The sequence below is a fragment of the Ailuropoda melanoleuca genome, chromosome X (assembly GCF_002007445.2).
Source record: "Ailuropoda melanoleuca isolate Jingjing chromosome X, ASM200744v2, whole genome shotgun sequence".
In the NCBI taxonomy this organism is placed as follows: domain Eukaryota; kingdom Metazoa; phylum Chordata; class Mammalia; order Carnivora; family Ursidae; genus Ailuropoda; species Ailuropoda melanoleuca.
In genome coordinates this window covers 68,037,662-68,064,046 of record NC_048238.1, presented here as the reverse complement: position 1 = coordinate 68,064,046, position 26,385 = coordinate 68,037,662, and the positions used below count along the sequence as shown (strand labels likewise).

At 36.3% G+C, this 26,385-nt stretch overlaps 1 protein-coding gene across 2 annotated transcripts in view; it reads right to left on the bottom strand.

The window, feature by feature from the left end:
• Positions 1-878: 878 nt before the first annotated feature.
• DIAPH2 (diaphanous related formin 2) overlaps positions 879-26,385 on the bottom strand; it is a 1,026,009-nt gene continuing 1,000,502 nt past the window's right edge. For both annotated transcript variants that reach the window (XM_034649855.1, XM_034649854.1), the window contains one exon: positions 879-975. In XM_034649855.1, coding sequence (XP_034505746.1) covers positions 911-975 — 65 coding nt within the window. In that variant the 3' untranslated portion in view covers positions 879-910. The remainder of the gene's footprint in view (positions 976-26,385) is intronic.

Below are 26,385 nucleotides of genomic sequence, written 5' to 3'. Positions count from 1 at the left end.
CATGGGGGTCATGGGAGAAAGAAGCAATAGAAGAAATAAACCACAGAGAACAGGAATCAATATTTACCTTTTAAAAATCTTAATAAAGGTAACAGAACTTTCAGGTTCATCCCAGAATAAACATTAAATGTGAGGTTTTTCTCAAAAAATAGTCATATGAAGTATTTGTATAAAGTAGATATATGTGCATAATTAGAAAATACCTCTTAAAATGAAGTTTAAATCACTTTCTCTAACTGCTTCTGTTAAACTCTGGTTTATTTTTAGCAATGATAAGTGCCTGCAACATCATGCTGAAACTCTAGATTAATGATAAGTTTAATTTCAGCCAAAGCAGATGAATCCATCAGCTTTCACTTGAGATAAGATTCTAAATAAATTCATGGGGTTGAAGCAGTACTTTTTTTTAGCTTCCAAAATGGCTTCTCTTACAGACTACCTCTCCAAATAATTAATACACACATTCTCATTGGCCTTTTCTTTTTCTATGTAACAGGAATCAGAAGCAGACATTGAATAATTCTTGAACCTTTCTTTTCCTTTTTTTTGGGGGGGGTGACCTGCAAATTTGATTAACATTGTAATTTTTTGACAGACTGAAATGTTTTTGAATTTCTTATACATTTCATCGTTACCATCAGGTCACACACAATAACAAATAATACACATCTTTACACTAAAATGGAACACATGTTTTATAATCCTTGTAATTGTGTTTGTATTAGTATAATTGTGAGAGGCATCTTGCAATAGCTTTACAAATACAAATACATGCTATTTCACCCAGCTTAGCTTGATCCTTGAAGAAATGCACTAATTTCTTCTCTATCCCTTGAGTGGATATTTTGTTCTTCTCAAAATGTTATGATTTTGTTTACTTAAATACTGTCATATTCTTTGGCATCAGGATTCACTTAGATGAGATAGCTCCATTGTGGCGAGAGCGTGACCTTTCCAAAGGTACTCGTCTGTTATCTGTAAAACAAAGAGAAAAAGAACCAAAAACACGTGAGCTTTAGATCTTGGCTATTATACAATGTCATGTCGGGTCAAGAGAGGTTTTCAAATTGTCCTGAAAATCACTTCAAATGAATATGTAAATAAGTAACAAGGAGCCCAGATCTGAGGAGTCCATGCTGCAGCTCCCAGGCTGAGTTCAAGAGTCCTGCAATCAGCAATAAATAACTTTTCTTGGTAAGTGAAATCAGAGTGATGAAAGAAATGGAAGAATTCTCTCAAGCACAGTCCTTGGAAATTGCAGGTGACAACAAAATTCCTTGGTAAAGATGTCAAATTGAAAGGATCTATGTACAGTGCCTTTTGTCGGAAAGCACTTCTATTTTCAATTCCCTATGAGTTTTCTTTTTTCCCCCATGAGTTTTCAATCTGTATATGGGCTACCTCTAGAGGACACCAGGGTAGGCAGAGCAGAAAAGAATTTTTATTTTTTAACCATGATGGCAATATGTGCCAATCAAACGAGCTACTGAATCTTTGCCTGACTGTATGATGTAAACATATTCAATACATTATATACGTTATTATGGGCATGAATAATGAATAGGTCCTATTCCCCTCACCCATCACAGGAAGAATAATCGCTGTGGAGATAATTGTTGACACAAAGCCTGGAAAGCAAAGTTTAAAAGCACTGATAGTTGCTCAAAATACTTTTAGCTTTAATAGAAAAAAGGTTTACGGCTCTGCATTGTGATGATCACTACTATGTTATTATCACCTCTGTTTTATGCTCAGCTTAAAGCAATTGATGTGGGTGAAAATCCCTTTCTGACAAAAGCATAATATACTTAGATTCTCTATTTAAAATGAGACTAGGTCCCTCGAAATAATGACAACCATCAGCACTTACAGCACTTACATAATGCTAACACTTCACACTTGTTAACTTACTAATTCACTCAACATCCCTGGGAGATAAGTCTATTTCATTCTACCCTATTATTTCTGCTTTAGTGATGAAGGTTACACAGCAAACCAGTAGTATGATGGGGGATTATAATGCAAAGTTAATGCCTAAATATCAGGACTGCTTTGCTCAGAGGTAGATGTTGGGGCCTCTCAAGCTCCTAACCACATCCTCCCTGAAATGCTGATGCCCAAAGAACACATCTTGCCTGTCTCATGAGAAGGATGGACTATGAGAAGTGCTGAGGTTTGCTGTGGTACCTTTCTGCTCTGTGCTAGTGTCTATGGACTGATTCCTGGTAGTCTGTAGTTAGTACACAGAACAAAGCTAACTGGCTTCCATGACCTTGGCCTTGTTAATACCACATATGACTGCATTGAGCCAACCAGCCATAAGCTTGAAGTGCCTTATAAATGTAATAGCATCACTGAGAGGTGAGAAAGAAAGGTATTTTCTCTGTTCAGAGATATATCTGAGTGAAGGATTATTTGGGTATTCTTTTAAAGATACCATTTTAAAAACTCATTATTTAGTTTGTGATATAGATCACAATTTCAGCAAAAAATGTGAAGATAACATTCCTAGATAAAGGGCTTATTACTTAGATGTCACTAGTTTGCATACAGATTGGTTTGGGACTTCTTAGAAAACATTTAAAATGAGATTATAATATAATGGTTACCCATGCTTTGCTAGTATTTAAACATTCAGTGCTAAAAGCCATCAGATACAAGAATGATAGTACCATTCTCAGAGGATTGTCCCAGCTCAAAAAAGGGCTTGTGCCTTGGTGGTCCTACACACTAAAGTCAATTGGCATTGCACTCGGGAATGCCACTGGCTTCCCATACCATCACTCACAGCCCACTAGATTTAAGACAAGTACCACATTAAAAAACCCAGACTCATAGCATTAAATGACGTGGTGTCAGGATTCACTTATTGGTAGCATTTGGTATGAGAAAATAAAATTTCAGGTGAAAATAAACTGAGTAAAGGACACTGAGGCCTTTGGAAGACAGGATAAAAACTGGTTCAGGGCCCAAATCTAGCTCTTGGCACACACAAGAGAGAATTATTCTACATTTCCTCCCTCTCTCCCTTCTCTCTCTCTCTCTATATATATTTTTGGTAAAGAACTGATCCCTATGTTAATGAGATAATTATAAGAGGAAGCAATTCTGGAAAGGTTACCACGTATTTTTGAAATGTCAATGTACTAACTTATTTATGGAAAAAAAAATGCCATTAGAAACAATGGCAACAATGACTAACCTGGATTTTGTAATCAAATTACAATTTTCTGCATTTATATTAAAACTATAGTTTAGGTGCAAAATGTACTCTAGATTTGTATGGATCAGGCAGAAAAGTACAATTTAGAAGATAACATGTTTATAAATATATATGACATGAATATATATATTCATCTTTTTTCACACTCTTAATAGCTTGCAATCTAATGATGAAAACTTCTCATGCTCAAATTCATGTCTTCTTTGAGGCAAAGATTGAAAATCAGTGAATTGGTTGAAATAAAAATCCTACAATTATAGTATTAGATACTAAAGGGGTAAAAATCTGGTGTGACCCTGATAAAGTAAGGGCACAAAGTTGATATCAAATTTATGAGAAAGCAAATGTTACATATTATTGCTGCCAGAGGTGATAAAGTAATTTGGGTGATTTGAGAGTGACTGTATTTCCTATTTGGAGATGTAGATGGATGAAGTGGATGCTCATGTGATGATTTGAGAGTTGTAGAAGACCCAGGCTGAACAAAATTCACTTCTTTAAAAGGTTTTATTTATTTGAGAGAGAGAGAGAGCACATGTGAGAGAGGGTGCACAAGAGAGAGCATGAGCGGGGTGGGGTGGGGGGTGCTGGGTAGAGGAGGGAGAGGTTGAGAGGCAGGCTCCCCGCTGAGCAGGGAGCCCTGTGTGGGGCTCCATCCCAGGACCCTGGGATCATGACCTGAGCCAAAGGCAGATGCTTAACCGATTGAGCCACCCAGGCACCCCCAAATTCACTTTTATAACTAGTCTTATTCACCCAACACTACTGATACTAGAATAGTTTGGATGGCAAAAATAAGGGCCTCTCCTCTGAAAAGTCAATAGTTTAAAACATATGTACTCACCTGAGATGATGTGGAGGCCTTTGTTAACAAATAGTGCCTTCCTTTTCCAATTTGCCTGTTGTCTTTTTGAAAACCAAAGAAAGGAAAAAGGGAGGAGGCATCTGTCTATGTTTGTATACTTGTTGGGGATATTGTGCAATGAGATACAGGAAAACACATTTTGTTAGAGGATGGGGGAATATGATTTGTCATAATCTTTCTCTGCTTTCATTTTCTTAATGTATGAGGTAACATATGATAGGAAATAAGAAAGCCTACAGTGTCTAATATATCCTCATGATCTAAGAATTCATTAAGAAATTCTATTGTTTGCAAAAAACAACTAACAAAGCCTGAGATGTCAGTCCCAAGATGTACCTTCCAAATCCACCAGAGTTGGGTATCCTCTTTAATCATCAAAGGCTTGTCTTTGAAATATGCCCCATATGCAGGTGAAGATTCTGATATTACAGAGAGTGTCTGGTCATAATGTGAAGTTGGAGAGGGCCAGAGTTATACAAAAATGTGCATTCTATGGAGGAGGGGTGGTCAAAAATAAAACACTACTCCAATCTGTCACAAAAAGAGAATATGAATACATGGCCCAGCTTTAACATGCATCCACACATTCTGAGTATCAGGTTAACCAGTTCAAACCAATGTCAAGGTTTCTCCAGTCTCATAACAGCAATAATCTTTATGCTTTTTCTGAATATAAACTTATTTGACATTCATCTCAAAACCTTCCTTACTGAGTTCTACATTAGTAAATGGATTAAACCCATTACTGTATTGTCTAAAATTCATTCATGCAATCATTCATTCAGCAACTATGTACAAAGCACATCATCCAAGAAATACCTGAATGTTCCAAAGTTTCAGACCAATAGCTAAATTTACGTCACTAATTTCCTTCTTACTGAAAACTTTGTCAAGTGAAAAAACTGAGGAATAAACATATTATAGATAAAGCTTAGCCAAACACGATGTGAGACAGATCAAAGTACTCAAGCCTATGGTATGTAACCTGAAAATGTACAATTAATCCTTCACAAAGTCGTTGTATGCCAAAGGTACAAGGAAATATCTTGTATACTTCAAAAGTAGGACAAGTTGAGATTGAAAAACTGTGATAGGAAGGCCACATACATTATTTACTTTGCTTCAGATTAGGAATCTATCTGTTGTCTATGGAAGAACACTTTCCTTCCTGGTATTCATAGGCATGTAGATGTATCAATGTTAACCTAACATAATGCACTTTATCCTCCCAGCAGAGTAACACAAAATAAATGTGTTTGGTATATACTGTATATTGTATTACAAAATATCCAATTTTAATGCGAGAAAACAAAGTAAAAGAAAACCCCTGTGATTTACTATGAACTCTATTTTCCCCAAAGCTCTTAAAAAGTAATGGTGTGGTAGATTGACTATCAATGGGTAGGTATTATTTCCAACACATAGAGCAGAGGACTGGGTTTATGCAGCTTAGGCTAAGAAAACCAAGAAAACTAAAGATGCTTCAGGAAATGTCCATTGGGTAGATGTTTGCTTTCCAAACACTGACGAAAGAAAGATAATTCATCTTAGACCATAATACTAAAATTGTCTCATATAAACGTATATTTTTCCTCTTATGTCCATGATTCTAAAGCTGTTTGGTTTATGTTTTTCTCTGTGATGTTTGGGATCCTAAATTGATAAAATTTCTCACTTGCTAGAATTGACTGGAAGGTAACAGCTGAATTAGGCTTGGGCCTAATCTCTTGGTGGAGGACAGCCAACTGACCCATTAGTTGACCAGATTTGTTCTCTTCACTCTTACCAGAACAGTGATAGTGTCTTTAAAATACATACTTTTCTGAGAGACAGAGAGTGCACACGTGCATGCACGTGTGCGCGCACACACACACACACACGAGTAGGAGGGAGGGGCAGAGGGAGAGGGAGAGAGAGAATTTTAAGCAGGCTCCATGTCCAATGGGGAGCCCAATGAGGGGCTTGATCTCATGACTCTGAGATCATGACCTGAGCAGAAACCAAGAGTCAGATGCTTAACCAACTGAGCCACCCAGGCACCCCAAGATATGTATATATTTTGAACTTAAACCATATGTGTAATTTGGTATTCTATATTTTCACTTAACATTTTATTGTAGAAATTTTCCATGTCATTAAACTCCTGAAACATGATATTGAAAACATGATTTTTAATGGCCACATAATCTTTTTATTTTATATAAATACACCGCAATTTGGTTAACCATTTCTCTACTGCTGGATGTTTAAGTTGTTCCCATTTTTTTTCTATAATAAAAGCCTCACCATGAACATCCTTATATCTTTATATATACCATGTATGGAAGTGGCTTTGTTAAGTATGCAAAATTAAGTCCAAATTGAATTCCAGAGTAGTTGTATTAATTTAAATCCAATTGGCAGTAAGTACATTAATTTGTATTATCACATTGTTGAGTATTAATCTTTTTAAAATGTGCTAATATGAAAAGTGATTAATGGTATCTGATTTGTTCTTTTTGCATTTCTTCAAATCCTTGTAAAGTGGAATTTTCCATGTTATTATCTATATATCTTCCTTTAAATGCTGGCCAGGTCCCTTGGCCATTAATCTACTGGGGTCTTAGGTTTTGGTTTTGTTTTTATTCTGGAATCTACATATTAAAGATAGTAACCAATTTAAATATTTGTTAGAACTGTTTTTTTAGTTTGTTGATTACCTAGTTTGTGTTGTGGGTTTTTAGGAACATATGGTTTCTTTTTTTCCCCATTATACTTGATTTTTTAATTTTTATTATTGAATTATAGTTGACACAATGTTAAATGTCTGAGATGTACAACACAGTGACAATTCTATACACTATGCAGTGCCAACCATGATAAGTGTAGTTACCATCTATCACCATACAATGTTACTGCAATATTATTGACTATATTTCCTATGCTGTATTTTTCATCCCCCTGACTTATTTTATAACTGGAAGTTTGTACCTCTTAATACTCTTCCCCTTTTCTGCCCATCTCCCTACTGCCCTCTGCTCTGGAAACACCAGTTTGTCCTCTGTATTTATGAGTCTGTTTCATTCTGCTTCTTGTTGTTTATTTATTTTGTTTTTTAGATTCCACATATAAGTGAAATCACATGGTATTCATCTTTGTCTGACTTATTTCACTTAGTACTCAACATAGTCCACCTATGTTGTCACAAATGGTGGGTTTTCATTCTCTTATAGCTAATATTCCATTGTGCGTGTGTGTGTGTGCGTGTATCTTCTTTCTCCATTCATCAGTTGATGCATACTTAGGTTGCTTCCGTATCTTGCTGTTGTAAATAATGCTGCAATAAACATAGGGGCTTATATTTTTTCAAATTAGTGTTTTCTCTTTCCTTGTGTAAATACTCAGTAGTGAAATTATTGAACTGTATGGTACATGCAAATCAAGACCACAATGTGATATGACCTAACACCAGTCACAATGGCTAGTATAAAAAAAGACAAGGAATAACAAGTGTTCGTGAGGATGTGAGAAAAGGGAACCCTTATGCACTGTTGGTGGAAATGTAAGTTGGTATAGCCATTATGGAAGACAGTATGGAGGTTCCTTTAAAAGTGAAAAAAAAAAAAAAAAGAACTGCTTATCTTTTCTTTTAGGAGTTTTACGGTTTCAGGTTTGACATTTAAGTCTTCAATCAATTTTGACTTTATATTTTTGTATGGTGCAAGAAAGTGGTCCAGTTTCATTCTTTTGCATGTTGTTGACCAGTTTCCCAAACATGGTTTTTGAAAAGACCATCTTTTTCCCATTGCATATTCTTGCCTCTTCTGTCATTAGTTAACTGACCATATAAGCGTAGGTATATTTCTGAGCTCTCTGTTCTGTTTTATTGATCTACATGTCTATTTTTGTACCAGTACCATACTGTTTTGATTAGTATGGCTTTGTAGTATAGTTTGAAATCTGGAATTGTAATACCTCCAGCTTCATTTTTCTCTTTCAAGCCTGTTATGGCTATTTGGGGTCTTTTGTGATTCCATACAAACTTTAGGATTATTTTTTCTAGTTCTGTGAAAAAAATGCTACTGTTTATTTGATAGGGATTATATTGAATCTATAGATGGCTATGGGCAGTATCAACATTTTAAAAATATTGGTTCTTCCAATCCATGAGCATAGAATATCTTTCCATTTGTTTGTGTTGTCTTCAATTTCTTTCATCAATGTTTTATAGATTTCAAAGTACAGGTCTTTCACCTTGGTTAAATTTATTCCTCGGTGTTCTTTCTGGTTCAGTTGTAAATGGGATTGTTTTCTTAATTTCTCTTTCTGTTACTTTGTTATTAGTGTAGAGAAATGCAATAGATTTCAGAGTGCCTGGGTGGTTCAGTCGGTTGAGTGCCCAACTCTCAATTTTGGCTCAGGTCAAGATCTCATGGGTTGTGAGACAGAGCGTCAAGTTGGGCTTGCTGCTCAGTGGGGAGTATGCTTGAAGATTCTCTCCCTCTGCCCCTACCCCTGGTCATGCTCTCTCTCTCTAAAATAAATAAATAAATCTAAAAATTATTTGGATTTCTATATATTAATTTTGCATCCTGCAAATTCACCAAATTTATTTCTTATCTAATAGTTTTCTGGTGAAATCTTTAGAGCTGTCTCTCTATATAGTAATATGTCATCTGCAAATAATGATAGCTTTACTAATTTCTTACCAATTTGGAAGTATTTTCTTTATTTCTTTTTCTTGTATGATTGCTGCAGCTAGGATTTCCAAAAGTATGCTGAATGTAAGTGACCACAGTGGACACCCTTGTCTTGTTTCTGATATTAGAGGAAAAGCTTTCAGTTTTTCACCATTGGGTGTGATGTTCATTATGCATTTTTCAGATATGGTCTTCATTATGTTGACATATGTTCCCTCTAAGCCTACTTTGTTGAGATTTTTTTTTTAATCATGAATAGTTGTTGAATTTTGTTAAATGCTTTTTCTGCATCTCTTGACATAATCATATGGTCTTATCCTTTCCCTTGTTAATGTGATATATTACATTGATTGATTTGTGGATATTGAACCATCCTTATATCACTAGATAAATCCTACTTGATCGTGGAGAATAATTTTTTAAGTATATTGTTGAATCTGATTTGCTAACATTTTGTTGAGGACTTTTGAAACTATGTTCATCAGGAATATTGGCCTGTAAGTATTTTTGCAGTGTCTTTGTCAGGTTTTGGTATAAGGGTAATGTGGGCCTTGAAGAATATATTTGGAAGCTTTCCTTCATCTTTTATTTTTTGGAGTAGTTTAAATGTTTGATAGAATTCACCTGTGGAGACATCTGGTCCTGGACTTTTTTTGTTGCACACTTTTAAATTAATGATTTATTTTTATTATCAGTCTGTTCAGATTTTTCTATTTCTTCCTCATTCAGTTTTGGAAGATTGTATGTTTCTAGGAATTTATCCATTTCTTCTAGTTGTCCCATTTGTTGGCATATGATTTTTTGTAGTAGTCCCTTATAATCCTTTGTATTTCTGTGGTGTTCATTGTCACTTCTCTTTCATTTCTGATTTTACTTGAGTCCTCTATCTTTTTCTTGATGTGTCTGGCTAAAGGTTTATCAGTCTTTTTTATCTTTTCAAAGAACAGCTCTTGGTTTCATTGATCTTTTAAATATAAAATTTTTTACTCTATATTTCATTTATTTCCACTCTAGTTTTATTGTTTTCTTCCTTCTAAGTTTGGGTTTTGTTTGTTCTTCTTTTTCTATTTCCTTTAGGTATCAGGTTGGATTATTTATTTGAGATTTTTCTGATTTTTGAGGTAGGTTTGTATTGCTGTAAAATTCCCTCTTAGAATGGCTTTGGATGTCCCAAATATTTTGGACTGTTTTGCTTTCATTTTCATTTGTTCCCATGTATTTTTTTTATTTCCTCTTTGATTTCTTGGTTGACCCACTGATTGTTTAGTAGCATGTTGTTTAGCCTCCATAAGTTTGGATATTTTCCAGTTTTTTTCTTGTAATTGATTTCTAGTTTCATATGTTGTGGTCAGAAAAGACCCTTGATATGATTTGAATATTCTTAAATTTATTGAGACTTGTTTTGTGGCCTAACATGTGATCTATCCCAGAGAATGTTGCATGTACACTTGAAAGGAATGTGTATTCTGCTGTTTTTGGATGGAATTTTCTGTGTATATCTGGTAAGTACATCTGGTCTAACGTTGTCCAAAGCTACTGTTCCCTTATTGATTTTCTGTCTGGATGATCTATCCATTGATGTAAATGGGATGTTTAATAAGTCCCCTATTATTATTGTATTACTTTCAATTTCTCTCTTTATGTCTATTAATAATTGCTTTATGGATTTAGGTGCTCTTATGTGGGGTGTATTGATATTTACAATTGTTATATCCTCTTGTTGGATTGACCTCTTTACTATTATGTAATGTCCATCTTTGTCTCTTCTTCCAGTCTTTGTTTTAAATTCTGTTTTGTCTGATATAAGTATTAATACCCCATTTTTTCACTTTCATTTGCATGAAAGATTTTTCTCTATCCTGTCACTTTCAGTCTGTATATGTCTTTAGGTCTGAAGTGAGTCTATTGTAGGTAGCATATAAATAAGTGGGTTTTTTTGTATCCATTCTTTCACCCTACGTCTTTTGATCGGAGCATTTAAATCATTTATATTTAAAATAATTATAGATAGTTACATACTATTGCCCTTTTGTTAATTGTTGTCTGATTGTTTTTGAATTTCTTCCCTGTTCCTTTCTTCTCTTGCTTTCTTCCCTTGTGATTGATGACTTTCTGTAGTCTTATGCTTGGATTCCTCTTTCTCTCTTTTGTACCTACTATAGGTTTTTGGTTATCACGAGGCTCATTTATAACATCTTAAGTATATAGCATTCTATATTAAGTTGTTGGTTGCTTAAGTTAAAACACGTTCTAAAAGCATTGCATTTTTACTTCCCCCTTCATGTTTTGTGTATATGTCATATTTTATATCTTTTTATTTGTGAGTCCCTTAACTATTTTTTAGATAAAATTAATTTTACTATGTTTGTCTTTTAGCCTTTATACCAGCTTTATAAGTGATTGATACCTTTACTCTATGTTTGCTTATACTCATGAAATTTTTTCCTTTCATAATTTTCTTCTAATTATGGCCTTTCCCTCTTAAAGAAGTCCCTTTAACATTTCTTGTAAAGCCAATTTAGTGGTGATGAAATTTCAGTTTTGTTTGTCTGAGAAACTAGCCCTCCTTCAATTCTGAATGATAACCTTGCCAGGTAGAGCTTTCTTGCCTGCAGGTTTTTACCTTTCAGCACTTTGAATATATCATACCATTCTCTTCTGGCTTGCAGAGTTTCTACTGAAAAATCAGCTATATGGGACTTCCCTTAAAGTGACTTAGTTGCTTTTTCTTGCTGCTTTTAGGATTTCTCTCTTTAGCTTCAATCTTTGATGTTTTAACTGATACATGTTTAGTGTAGACATTTTTGGGTTCATCTTGTTTGGGAGTTTTCTGTGATTTTTGGACCTGGGATGTCTGTTTCTTTCCCCAGGTAGGGAAGTTTTCAGCTATTATTTCTTTAAATAAGCTTTCTGCCCCTTTTTTCCTCTTATCTCCCTCCAGGACCCACATAATGCGATTGTTTGTACACTTGATGTTGTCCCAGAGTTCCCTTAACCTGTCCTCATTTTTAATTTTTTTAATTTTTATTTTTTAAAGGATTTTGTTTCTGTATTTGTCAGAGAGAGACAGCGACAGAGAGAGAGAGAGAGAGAGAGAGAGAGAGCTTGCACAAGGGAGGGGGAGTGGCAGGCAGAGGGAGAAGCAGGCTCCCAACTGTGCAGGGAGCCCAATGCTGGGCTTGATCCCAGGACCCTGGGACCATGACCTGAGCCAAAGGCAGACACTTAAACGACTGAGCCACCTAGGCACCCCACCTGTCCTCATTTTTAAAAATTATTATTGTTATTTTTTTGCTGTTCAGCTTCGGTGCTTTCTATTACCCTGTCTTCCCCATCACTGATCTCTTCTTCTGCATATTCCAATCAGCTGTTATTCCCTCTAGTGTATTTTTCATTTCAGTTATTATATTCTTCAACTCTGATTGGTTCTTTTTAATATTTTTTATCTCTTGAAGTTCTGAGTTCATCCACTCTCCTCTCAAGTCCAGTGAGCATCTTTAGAACCATTACTTTGAACTCTTTATTAGGCAGACTGCTTATCTTCATTTCATGTAGTAATTTTTTTTTTGAAGTTTTGTCTTGTTCTTTCATATGGAGCATATTTCTCTGTCTCCTCATTTAGTTTGACTTTCTGTGCTTGTTTCTATGAAGTACATAGAACAGCTATTTATCTTAGTTTTAAAGGAAGGGCCTTGTGTGGGAACATCTCTATGTGTGCCTGATTGCTTTGGCTGGCTGGGTGGAGCTGTAGGAGGGACTGATTGGGGGTCTTGCGGCACTATGCACCAGGACCACCCTAGTGGGATGGCTGGAGCTGAAGTGGGCTAGTGGTCCCAGGGCTCTCTACATAGAGGGCATCTTGGCAGGACAGCTGGAGCCAAAGCGAGTGTAGGCTGGAACTCCTGGGGCACTCCTCCTAGGGGGCACCCTGGCAAGATGGCCAGAGTAGAAGCAGGCATAGGCCAGGAGGTCCCAAGATGTTATGTCCAGGTGGCTCCCTGGATGGATGGCAGGAGTGGAGGTGGGAATGGGCTAGGTGGTCCTGGGGTGCTCCATGCAGGGTTATCCTGGTGGAATGGGTGGAGCTTAGGTGGGCAAAGGCCAGGATGTCTTAATGCAACTCCATGCAGGGGTCCCTGGCTGGGAGGTCCTCAGATGCTGCATGCATGGGGTGTCCTGGCAAGTCCTCTGGAGCTGAACTGGGTGCAGGCCTTTGGTCTCCCAGTATGTGCTTCACTGGGGTCATGTTGGGGGTATGGTTGGGGCTGATGTGGGCTAGGGGTACAGGACTCACTGAGGTGGGAGGCCGGCTAGGGTATCTGGATCTTGTTTCTGTCCGCACTATCAAAGTGGAGAGGAAACGTAAATGGCACTTGCCAGCACCTCTGACCCTGGAGAGAGCATTCCAGCAGCTTCCCTGCCATTTGGCAGATGTTCTAGGGCTGGCTCCTTTATATTCTAGTTTCCCTTTTAAACTGTAGCTTTTATACTGTGCCCCAGAGTGGAGGAATCCTCTCCTAGTCCCTCAGTACTATCCCTCCCCACTGCAGTTTGCAGCATCGGGGTGGGGTTCTCATGATTACCATGCCTCCATCTCTCCTGCCATTCTCTATGTGGTCCCTCTGTCTTTTGTTGTGCATAAGTTGTTCAGTCAGCCTGTAGTGTTTCAGGAGGAATTGCTCTATATGTAGGTGTAAATTCAGTGTGTCTATGCAGGAGGTGAGGTGAGTTCAGGGTCTTCCAATATAACTGTCTCAGACTGAACTCATTTTTATTCTTTTTATGTAGCTAAATCTATTGATCTTTTACACTGTGATCTGTTCCTTTATTTTTAAGTTTAGAAAGCCGTTCTCTAGCCAGAGACATCTGATTAACATTCAACTGTCTCTTCTTCTTTTGTAAGGTTTGTTTTTTTTTCACATTTATCTATTTAAACTATCTAGAATTTATTTTGTTGTACAATGTCAGGTAAGTTTCCATATTGATTTCTTGTTTTCTTTCTTTGTTTTTTCTTGCAGAGAGAAAATGGGTTGGCCCAGAACCCTTTGTTGAATAATCATGAATTTCTACACTGATTCATGATACCTCTTTTCATATGTTAAATTATTACACTAGTGTACATTTCTGTTCCATTGACCTAAACATCTTTCCAACTATGTTTGTGCCAATACCATCTGATTTCTTTCATAACATATTTTAATATCTGGTGGAGACAATCTTCCATAATTTATATTTTCATTTCAAACATGTATTTTTAGGAAACATTTTGGAACTCTACATCATGTTATAATCACACATCTTGAAAACAACACAGCTTGAAATATTAATCCAATGGGTACTAACTAGTCTATCTTAGTAAGGATAGGCAGACATCTATTTGTTGAGTGCCAATGAGTCAAGTGACTCTAAAGTCCCTAATGATGTTTTTAAGAGTTCTCTTCAGGTTCCTCATTTTCTTAAAGACTTAACAAGCCTCTTTCCCTGTCTTCTGATCACTTTTTCCAACAGCTGACCACTTTTTTTCTGGAAATACAGCACAGGCAAGCACTAAGGAAAAGAGCATAACCAATTCTAATACGCTTATTCTTATTATTTTTGCCTTGTCAAAAATTTGAATTGGAATTAAGGATATAGTTTTGTTGGCTATTGATAAAGTCTAGTGCTTCAAGTTTGTAAACCTTATTTTATCATATATTTTATAATATGTTTCACAAATTTGGCTTCCACCAGATACCACCAGTATTGAACTATATCAACTTATTTTATTCCAACAAAATTGTATATATGGGTCACTGTGCAAAAATGGATGTCTAGAAGTCAATCAATTACCTCTACTTAAAAATTAAATAGTTCTAGCCCTATTCTAATTTCACTGATATCATTATGTTCTTGAAGCTAGAATCAGATCATGTTATGTAATCTATATCCTTTATCACATGCAAATAAATCCATGCAAAGAAAACAGAAAACCAGATTACTGTGGTAGTTCATGTTGGGAGAAGAGAAGAAAAGCTATTTTAATGAGAATGGTAATGGAAAGCAATAATATTAAAGTAGTTCAGAGGCTACTGTGACTACAGATACACAACTCCTACTAAATGTAATTGGAATTAAGCACATGTAATGATAACAAAATAGACCCCTAAATGTCTTTCCAATTGGAAAATAAGCAAATGTATTATAGGAAATAGCATGTTTTTGTGTGGAAAACACAGCATTCTAATTGAGATGCACAAATTATTTTCATATTGATACTGCTCAGGGTATGATGTTGGTATTTTTCCTATGCTTAGGGATATAGATCTGTGAGAGGTAAGACCTGTACAAAGAATATGTTTCTTTTTCTCTTCTTAATGCTCAGCATTCATTATGTTATTAAAGGAAAAGTCTCAATAGGTGCAATGGATTTATTAATTCAGTAGCTTGTTATCAGCATGAAACTCTGCTGTGCTAGGGGAAAAACAAATTATATTTTATAATACTGCAGTAGTGAGATTAAATCACTTTTCTATATTTCACTTTCTTCTTATCCTCCCTGCCAGGTAGTAATTCTATTCTCTATCTCTATTATGAACCTCATATTTTGCAAACTATCAAGTCTTGCAGTAATATAAAGGTACATTATCAAACAAACTCAATTATAGCAACTTTAAAAAGATTGAAATATGTGATAAAAGTAAAACCACTGAGTACAATAATATTATTTCAAGGCATTAAAAACTTAATCCATATTAAGCTACAATGTGGAAAATATGCAATACTTACTTTTACCTATCATAAACATGGTATTTTCATAACATGTATAACCAACCTCCTGGGATTTTAAATGACTAGCATTTACATAATTGATAACTTACTTCAAAGGATTTTACAGAAATGTGACTCAGAAGAAAAAAATCAGTATATTGTTCAGTATTTCAACTGCCACAGACCTTGCTATTGATTATCTTTGGACTCAATGTCAACCCTAGTGAATAGATTTTTTTAAAATGTCCTTGGTTTTGGACATTAGCCATGCATTATGTTTGCTTCATTATTAGGAAATGCAACTGGGCTTTAAGACAAATTTTCTTTCTATGAGGTTGAAAGTCTGATAATGATACCTACATATCTGGAAAATATGGGAAAAGGCAACATATAAAAACATGAATAGGGTTAGAAAATAGTTGGAAAAATCCCCAAGCAAATCATATACGTGAAACTTACATTGAAGAACAAACCAATAGAAACCACACAAATGATAACAGAGTCGCTCAGGTGTCTTTCACAGTGGATTACACATAGCAATTTCTCAAAAACTGTTAAGTAATCATCCAATCTTTAGCAATGAATCAGGAACTAACCCTTCATTTCACCTTCTGCTACACCACTTAACACACAGGGAATATGATTTGCCATTAATATAAAGAAAGGAAAGGAAACCTTTACTCCCTGCCTCCCTCCTTCCCTTCTTTCCATCCACCTACAAATTTTTACTGCATAAACTATCTGCAGAGTACCATAATAGACACTCTTACAGGTTATTAGAGAAGGATAAATGTACAAACAACTATAACATAAAATTATGTGTCTCTTATAGCATCTATTACAGTTTCAGTATGATGGCAGTTCGGGGCAGAGAAAAACCATAATTCCTTGAGCACCGGAGTTGGGGGCCAGGGAAAACTTTGTCCCAGTTAGGCCTTAAAATGTAGGTGGGATGTTAACAAGAAGAAATAGAAAGATAGCTGTCAATTTTTGATTAGAAAAAATGAGTTCTAGTTTCTTCTATCGCTGACTAGTTAAATTTTTTCCTAGTTGGGGGGGGCATGAAAAACAATGGATGTTTGAATCTTTTTTATAAATATTTTTATTTATTTATTTGACAGAGAGAGTACAAGCAGGGGGAGTGGCAGGCAGAGGGAGAAGCAGACTTTCCGCTGAGCAAGGAGCCAGATGCAGGACTCAATCCCAGGACCCTGGGATCATGACCTGAGCCGAAGGAAGATGCTTAATGACTGAGCCACCCAGGTGCCCCAAGCAATGGATGTTTAAAGAGGGAATCAGAATGTCAATATGTATTTAATCTTTTTTCTAGGAAAAGGAAGAAAATAATATAAGGACATATGTTGAATTGGCCAGATTTGTAGTGATAGTTGTTTCTATAAACACATGATTTAAATTTTTATAGTTTTTTTTTTAAGATTTTATTTATTTATTCGACAGAGATAGAGACAGCCAGCGAGAGAGGGAACACAAGCAGGGGGAGTGGGAGAGGAAGAAGCAGGCTCCTAGCAGAGGAGCTTGATGTGGGGCTCGATCCCATAACGCCAGGATCACGCCCTGAGCCGAAGGCAGACGCTTAACCGCTATGTCACCCAGGCGCCCCTAAATTTTTATAGTTTTAAAAAACAATCCTGAATGGTTTACAATGACAGCAGTTCTGTTTAGAAAAACAAAACAAAACCTAGGAAGAAAAAAACACCCAGCAGAAATGGGGCTCTCTGGAATCATCTGGTTAAGTTCTGTTGTTGAAGCCTAGATAGCACCAACAAGAGTGGCAGGAGAAGAGCTCATTAAGGCATATACAGATTGCAGTGACCTGGGCCAAGAGTACTTGGCAAGGATGAGAGCTTGAGCAACCATTTGGGTTGGTACAAATAAACTAGCTTTGAAATGACAATGTGGATACAGGGTCAATTCACTCCTACCATCTGTCATCTCTGTGCCTTTCTACTCCATGTGTGACATAGATCCCTATGACTAAGATTATTAGGTATCAGCCATTTCTCTAACTTTGATTAGATGATGGACAACACTCTGTCATTTTCTGCGGAAGTTGTTTGTGATCTGCCTGAGTTCTATTGCTGATATGCTGACCTAGAATATACTTATCTGTCATCTGCTTTTGTTTCTGAATCACTGTAAGATTATATATCTATTATTTTTGTTTTTAAAATGTACAACCTATGTCTTGGGTCTGGACTACCTACTTATTGCTGAGGCTGGAAGTTTTAGAGTAGTCAGCCCAACTCTACAGCTTCAGTAGCCCCAGGTACTCTTGGGTTATATAAGCTCACTGGCTTCTATAGTAAGGCGAGAATAGCAGGCTTTCCCCTGCATGATGGTCTATTTCCCAAAGCACCAGATTACAGAAATATGCCACTGGCTATGATTTTGAGAAGAGGAGATATTAATCTACAGCTTACAATTTGCAGGTCTATAAACAGGTGCTTCCTATTAGTTGTGTTCCCCATGTAGCTTATGCTTAATTACTTAACCAGTTGTATGGAGAAAGGCAACCTGTATGGTTAATATCACAGACACTTTAGCAGCTGCCAGTGCCATTGTTTTAAAACATAAACTGTCCCTTAAGGTAGAAGCCAGTCAGCAGTTGTTTCCAATATGAGCAATTAGGACAGAGTTAAAACACAGCTTGTTAATGTCATATTCATAACTGACAGAAGTTGCTTTGTAATTTTAGTTTCTAAGACAATCTATGCACAACCTCAGTGCAGGCCAAGCCTATAGCTGAATAAAAATGGCTACTACCTAGCAACTTACTTCTCATATAACAATTCTCAAAAAATCTTTCCTGGTTTTTAATTCTACTGGATAAAGCCAGTCCTTGCATTATCAGACAAATGCATAAATAGGGACGGCTGTACATCGGTGTTCTTTGCAACATTATTTATACTAGTGAAAATCATAAACAGCCTATCTGTCCAGCATGAAATTAGATAAATAAAGGATGAAACCCACATACATAAGAATACAATGCAGCCATTCTAAGTTATCATATAGATCTATATGTGCTTGACAGAGGGAGGTCCACATTATAAAGTGGAAAAGGCAAGTCACAAAAGGGTAAATTCTATTCTTTTTTTTAAAAGATCTTATTTATTTATTTAGAGAGAGAGCAATGCATGAGCTGGGGGAGGGCAGAGGGAGAGGAGAGAATCTCAAGCAGACTCCGCACTGAGCGCAGAGCCGGACACGGGGCTCAATCCCACAATCCTGAGATCATGATCTGAGCTGAAATCAAGAGTCGGATGCTTAACCGATCGAGCCACCCAGGTGCCTCTCATATTCTTATTTTTGAAAATAAGAATTACAACTTTTAGGAGTTTGAAGGATGTGTACCAATAAAGGCAGTGGTTATCCCTGAATGGTGGGATCATGACTTTTTTCCCTTTTTTATATATTTCCATGTCTGAAATTTTGGCATTGAGCATGACTAACTTGGAAAATTAGGGAAACACCCTATGTAGGATTTAAAAATCTTCAGGTTTCAGATAAAAAGCACATACTGTTCTCAACTTAAAAAGCATGTAGGATTCAATAATCTGAATTAATTCATTGTTGATTATACATGCCATCACTAAGTACACTATAATGGGGAAAAAAAAGACAGAAATCAGGTACTACTTTCTGTTCTGCTTAAATAAGGGCCGTAGACTGTTCCCTGATCAGAATGTAATGATTTACAATTCTGCTGGTTTTAGAGCACAAATACATTTGTCTTTATACACTGTTGTCATTTATAAAAGTATTTCATGAATTTTAGATTGAAAATTCTAAAAGTTCTATTCTTAAGAAGTAAACCTAGACATTGTCTCTCTCCAAGAAGATTCTCTACCAAGAATCTTAGGTAGATTAGTAAAAATTCAGAAAGATAAGGAGGTATGTCATGACAGCATCTATATACAGTTTTACTTCAACGGCAAAATCAAATGGACTTAAAAATTGCTTTGTAGCAACATGTTTCCTACAAATGAGAAATTAAAATAAGTCTGTCTTTTGATAGTAAACAATGCTGACCCATTTTCAACAAGACATGCATACTGGGTTATTCTTCCTGGTTAATGCATGCGGGTAGAAAGGGGATTCTTGGCATAAAGCATTATACTCTTTCTCACCACCATTTGTATTGATACAAGATATAATGATGGAATAAAGTTAAACTAACTGGTATATGTAGTCTTTGAACTTATTAATGTATATTACTAGACACAGTTTTTCTAATAAAATGGGCCACCCTCACATTTATGTATTTGCAAAATGAATTTTTCTAAGCATCTGCAAAATGATGATAATAGTATTTACATGGTAGAGTATTAACAGAATTACTTAGCCCATATTAATCTTTGGATAGACATTAAACACACATACCCATGCAAGAATTGGTCAGCAGTCCAAACAAAAAGTCGTTTCTATCTCTGTTATCCACACTTTTATATTACAGATAGAAGTTCAAATCTCTGTTTTGTCACTTAATAGCTATGTTTTCCTAAACTTATTTTCCCCATTGTGAACATGAAAATAATACTTAAAGACTACTTAAAAGAACAGTTACAAGGACTAAATGAGGCAATAATGTAAAAGGACCAGAATGGTACCTGATATAGACTAAATTTATATTTGATATTATAAGAATCACGTAACAAAGATTTCAATATCAAGAACTTATTATATTTTTAAGTCTAGACAGCCTCATTATGGAGATGATGACAATGCTTTTCCAGATTAGCCTAAAAAACCAAAGACTTAATAAAGATCAGTTAGGAAATCAGAATTTATCAATGTTCAGAATTTTTATTTATTTCCTAAAACATCATGGGCTGGGATAACTTTATGCCCTTGGGAAGCAATGAAAATCCTTTATAACAATTTATTTATTTTTCTTATTGTCATCCAGTTGGTAGAGAAATACTGCTGGGCTGCTTTCTGTTAATTCTCTGCTTTAGGATCCCCGTTGTCTAGACAGATTTGTAGAAAGAGATTATTTCTAGAGATTCTAGCCTGGCTTGAATGATGTATCTAGTAAAACTGGTCACTCATTTTTTTTTTTTCAAGAGGTAATCCAATGACCTTTAATTTCGTTTCCTGAGTAGACCTATTCACTGGCAAGAGGGAGTCTTGTCATCATAACCAGGGTCTACTCCCATGTCAGGTATATCTCCTTCTGCCCAAAACCTGGCTTGAAATTTATTTCAATAATCCTTTCTTGAATAGTGACTATGTGCCTCACATAGTGCCAGGGATAAATGAGCCAGTCTCTTCTTTCAAGGCAGGTAGTATGAAATGATTGCGGCCTTTTCATGTAAAAGTTAGTCTGATGAAATGTGTTAGGGCTTCTTCTATAGTCTGCTACACAGTTGTCAGTGAGTCAGTTTTAGAACCTAGATTATATTATATCCCCTGATATAAAAATGAAAAGTCTTAGCCATTTTTCTCAAGATATTTTCACTTAAATGGGGGGTAACATGTAAACCTAATTAGAATAAAGTTACAGTGAGTACTATGATTAGGGGTATACTCTTAAGGAGAACAGAGAAGGAACACTTAGCTAAGCCTTCAGGGAAGCATCTCTGGGAAGCCTTTCTAGAGAAGGCAACGTCCTAACTGATTTTTTAAAAAATATTTTATTTATTTATTAGACAGAGAGAGAGAGGGAGCTAGAAAGAGCATGAGCAGGGGAGAGGGGAAGAAGGAGAGGGAGAAGCAGACTCCCCACTGAGCAGGGAACCCCACTCAGGGCTCCATCCCAAGACCCTGGATCATGATCTGAGCCGAAGTCAGATGCTTAACAAACTGAGCCACCCAGGCACCCCTGTCCTAACTGATTCTTGAAGGATGAGATGAATTAGCCTGGCTGAAAAGTATATTCCAGGCAAAGGAGACACTGAGAGAAAAGATGAAAACAATGTGTGTGACTACAAGCAAATCAGTGTTGATTAAAAGCAGGAGACTATGGGTTCTGATGATAGAGAAGTAACATCCAGATAATGGATGGTCTCATGTGCCATCTTAAGGCTCTTGGACTTTACATGTACAATAGGGAGTGGAATTGTTAAGATAGTTCAACTTGGTGATCATGTAGAGGAGGGGTTTAAAGGTGACAAGACAAGAATCAGGGATTAATTGAATATGGAGAAAAAAGAGTTCAAAATAATTCTAAAATTTCTAATTTATACATTTGGGAAAATGGTGGTCCCATCAACTAAGATAGGGCATACAGGAGGAGCTGCACTCCAGGAGAACATGATGATTTCAGTTCAGGATGTTTAAAATTGGAGATGCCTTTAAGATATCCATGTGGAGCTGTCTAGCAGGCAGCTAAATATTACAAAGCTGAAATTCATGGGACAGGTCTGGAAAGAGTATGAGATACTTGGGAGACTTATCATATAGATGGTAATTGGAGCTGGAAACAGGAAAGCACATAGAGTGAGAAGAGCAGTGGGCTGATGATTATTTCCTGGAAAACACTAATAATTAAGAGATGACCATAGAAAGAGAAGTCCATGAAGGAAACAGCAAGTATTCAGAGAGGTACAGAATGAAACGTCTGAGCACATGTTATGGAATCTGAAGGAGTAAATAGTTTGAAAAATGCAACAAGCAATAGTATAAAATGCTGTAGAAAGATGTAGTAAAATAAAAACTGAAAACTATCAGCTTTATATCAGAAATATGAACATCATTAGAGACCATAATGAGAACAATTGAACAATTTCAGTAAAATAGGGAGAGGAGAGGCCATATTGCAGAAGGTTGAGGAGTAAGGGGAGGTAATGAATATAACTTATACTTCCATTTCCCATTACCATGAAAGAGGTGATATTTTCTTAGAGGAAAACACTTTTCTCAGGTCACTATATCTGATATGCCCAACACCACTGCTAGGTGAAACTGCCGTGCTCATAGATTTTTACTTAGGGAAGCAGCACTGAATAGGCTTTCTTTTTTTTTTTTTTTCCAAAAGAAGCCACTGAATGAACAATGATGGGCATCTGACCTCCTCAATGGCAACTAATTCATAGGCTGGTTAGTAACACATGACATACCTTGTGATAAAAGGCACTACTCAATAGGGTGATAAACAGATTGAAAAAGAAATAGAAAGGAATGAACAGACACACAGAAAGAAGTGAAACCCATTGTTTCTTAAGGTGTCCTGAATAAGTTTCTGCTCTAAAAGAGTTCAATATAACAAAGACATGATTTACGTGATATAATTCCTAATGTTGGGGTCAACTTCATTAAAAAAATTGTCAATAAAGCTCACTAGGCCATTATTTCTTAATGCAAGATATATTTAAAGTTTTATGCATTCCTTTTTATGTAAAAAGTGTTGACATAAGCATATTCTGTATTATCACCTTTTAAGTAACCAGTGTATTGCTCATGGATATATACACGTTAGTTTTTGTATTACATGAAAACCAAGCAACATCATGGTGTACTGAATAATGAAATTTCATAATTATTTGATAAAGAAAATTTTTCAGAGTTGAGTCATCCCAGAGTATGATACTATTTTCACACCATGGCATAGGTAAGCTGGACATATAAAGACCCGTGACAAAGAAGTCAATGCCATCTTCAAGATGTAAGCAGAGGTACAATGAGAATGTGGTCTTTGTAGAGCAACTTGCAATCGTTTATTAGCTGTAAATAGAGGGGTAAATGTGCACTGAATCATTTTTTTCTGTTCCCAATTCTAGCAATAAATGGATCAGATATCCATATTATAAAAATTTCAATCCTAGCTTTATCTTCATGTGAGCGAGGCAACTTTACAAAATTATCATGTTGACACCCTATTAAAACTGGAATTTGAGAACTGCTTGATAAGACAGTTGTTATTCATTGTGGTGTCTGATGATCTTGAATAAGATGAGAAAGCCTTAAAGTTATTAATACCATTTTGTCCAGCCTACTTCTACAACAGAGATTCTGCATTAGCATCAGTGAAGTCAAAATATATAAGTGGATCCAAATCGAAATCTTTCTACTATAAAATCCAGCACTGGGGGGCCTGGGTGGTGCACTTGGTGGAGCATCCAACTCTTGGTTTCAGCTCAGGTCATGATCCAAGGATTGTGAGATCAAGCCCTGAGTCAGGCTCTGTGCTCAGTGCAGAGTCTGCTTGAGTCTCTCTCCCTTGTCCTCTGCCCCTCCCCCCCAAAATAAATACATAAAACTTAAAAAAACTAGCATCAGTAGACACATTAATGTTAATTTTATTTTTATCTGTTTTATAGTTTTATAAAAATTGTTAAAGCAGTTTATGCCTATTTTTATATTCATTGATGTTTAAGTAACAATATATGAAGCACAGTTTTAACTCAGTCACCAAAGACCCAAAATAATCTATAGATCTGCTAATTTTATCATACTAAAACTTGAGAAACAAGGTACTGGCTGAACTAATCACTATACCCAGACTTTCCTCCATTCAACTCATCCTCCAACCCACCTTCAGAATAGTTTCCCAAAGAGGCCTTACTCCCCAACTCAAAAGGCTACAGTGAATTTAAAACAAGACTAACTTGGCTCAACTGAAGTTTGAAGTAGTGAAAAAAAAAAGATAACACTAAAAACTGTAAGCAGTTAGCTTCCAGAAAGACTTTGGGGGGCTCATAGATTAAAATACACTGCAAAGGCATATGAAAATAAAAGTGAAAAGATTCACTCTAAAGGAAGTAGCTCAGGGAGAATAGAATATATGTTGTACACCTGAAACTAATGTAACATTGTGTGTCAACTATACTTCGTTTTCTTAATAATTTTTTTTTAATATATTATGTTAGTCACCATACAGTACATCCCTAGTTTTTGATGTAACGTTACATGATTCATTACTTGTGTATAACACCCAGTGCACCATGCAATACGTGTCCTCCTTAATACCCATCACCAGCCTATCCCATTCCCCCACCCCCAAAGCCCTCAGTTTGTTTCCCAGAGTCCACAGTCTCTCATGGTTCATTCCCCCTTCTCTTTACCCCCCCTTCATTCTTCCCTTCCTTCTCCTACCGATCTTCCTACATCTTATGTTCCATAAATGAGTGAAACCATATGATAATTGTCTTTCTCTGCTTGACTTATTTCACTTAGCATTATCTCCTCCAGTGCCGTCCATGTTGCAGCAAATGTTGAGAATTCATTCTTTCTGATGGCTGAGTAATATTCCATTGTACATATGGACCACATCTGCTTTTCCAGTCATCTGTCAAAGGGCATCTCGGCTCCTTCCACAATTTAGCTATTGTGGACAATGCTGCTATGAACACTGGGGTGCCTATGGCCCTTCTCTTCACTACGTCTGTATCTTTGGGGTAAATACCCAACAGCGCAATTGCTGGATCATAGGGTAGCTCAATTTTTAACTTTTTAAGGGACCTCCACACTGTTTTCCAGAGTGGCTGTACCAACTTGCATTCCCAAAAACAATGTGGGAGGATCCCCTTTTTCCACATCTTCACTCGGAATTAACTTAACCAGAGACGTAAAGGATCTATATTCTAGAAACTACAAATCACTCTTGAAACACTTTGAAGAAGACACAAAAAGATGGAAAAATGTTTCATGCTCATGGATTGGAAGAATTAACATAGTTAAAATGTCTATGCTACCCAGAGCAGTCTACATTTTCAATGCCATCCCAATCAAAATACCAATGACATTTTTCAAAGAACTGGAACAAACAGCCCTTAAATTTGTGTGGAACCAGAAAAGGCCCCAAATAGCCAAGGAAGTGTTGAAAAGGAAAAACAAATCTGGGGGCTCACAGTGCCGGATTTTGAGCTGTACTACAAAGCTGTGATCACAAAGACAGCATGGTACTGGCACAAAAGCAGACACATAGACCAATGGAACAGAATAGAGAACCCAGAAATGGACCTCCGGCTCTTTGGGCAACTAATCTTTGATAAAGCAGGAAAAAACATCCGGTGGAAAAAAGACAGCCTCTTCAATAAATGGTGCTGGGAAAATTGGACAGCTACATGCAAAAGAATGACGCTTGACCACTCTCTCACACCATACACAAAGATAAACTCCAAATGGATGAAAGACCTCGATGTGAGACAGGAATCCATCAAAATCCTAGAGGAGAGCATAGGCAGCAACCTCTTTGACATCGGCCACAGCAACTTTTTTCATGACACATCTTCAAAGACAAGAGAAACAAAAGCAAAAATGAACTTGTGGGACTTCATCAAGATCAAAAGCTTGCACAGCCAAGGAAACAGTCAAAAAAACTAAGAGGCAGCCCACGGAATGGGAGAAGATATTTGCAAATGACACTCCAGATAGAAGACTGGTATCCAAGATCTACAAAAAACTTCTCAAACTCAATACAGGAGAAACAAATAAACAAATCAAAAAATGGGCAGAAGATATGAACAGACACTTTTCTAAGGAAGACATACAAATGGCTAACAGACACATGATAAAATGTTCAAAATCATTAGCCATCAGGGAAATTCAAATCAAAACCACACTGAGATACCACCTTACGCCAGTTAGAATGGCAATAATGGACAAGGCAGGCAACAACAAATGTTGGAGAGGATGTGGAGAAAGGGGATCAACTATACTTCAATTTAAAATAAATACGTGCATAATAAATTTGACCCTAAAATTTGTGGCAGCTAAGTAAAGAAGAAATTTATGGATGATATACTTTCTGGGTATATCATTTTCGTTTGTTTTACACAAATCCTACTATATCCAGTCAGATTTTCCCCTCTTTTCTACTACTCACCCTTGAATCTAGTTAGGTTGGCTTTATAATCGTTCCATATTCAGACACCTATACATATTCAGATTTTTTATGTGCCCACCTT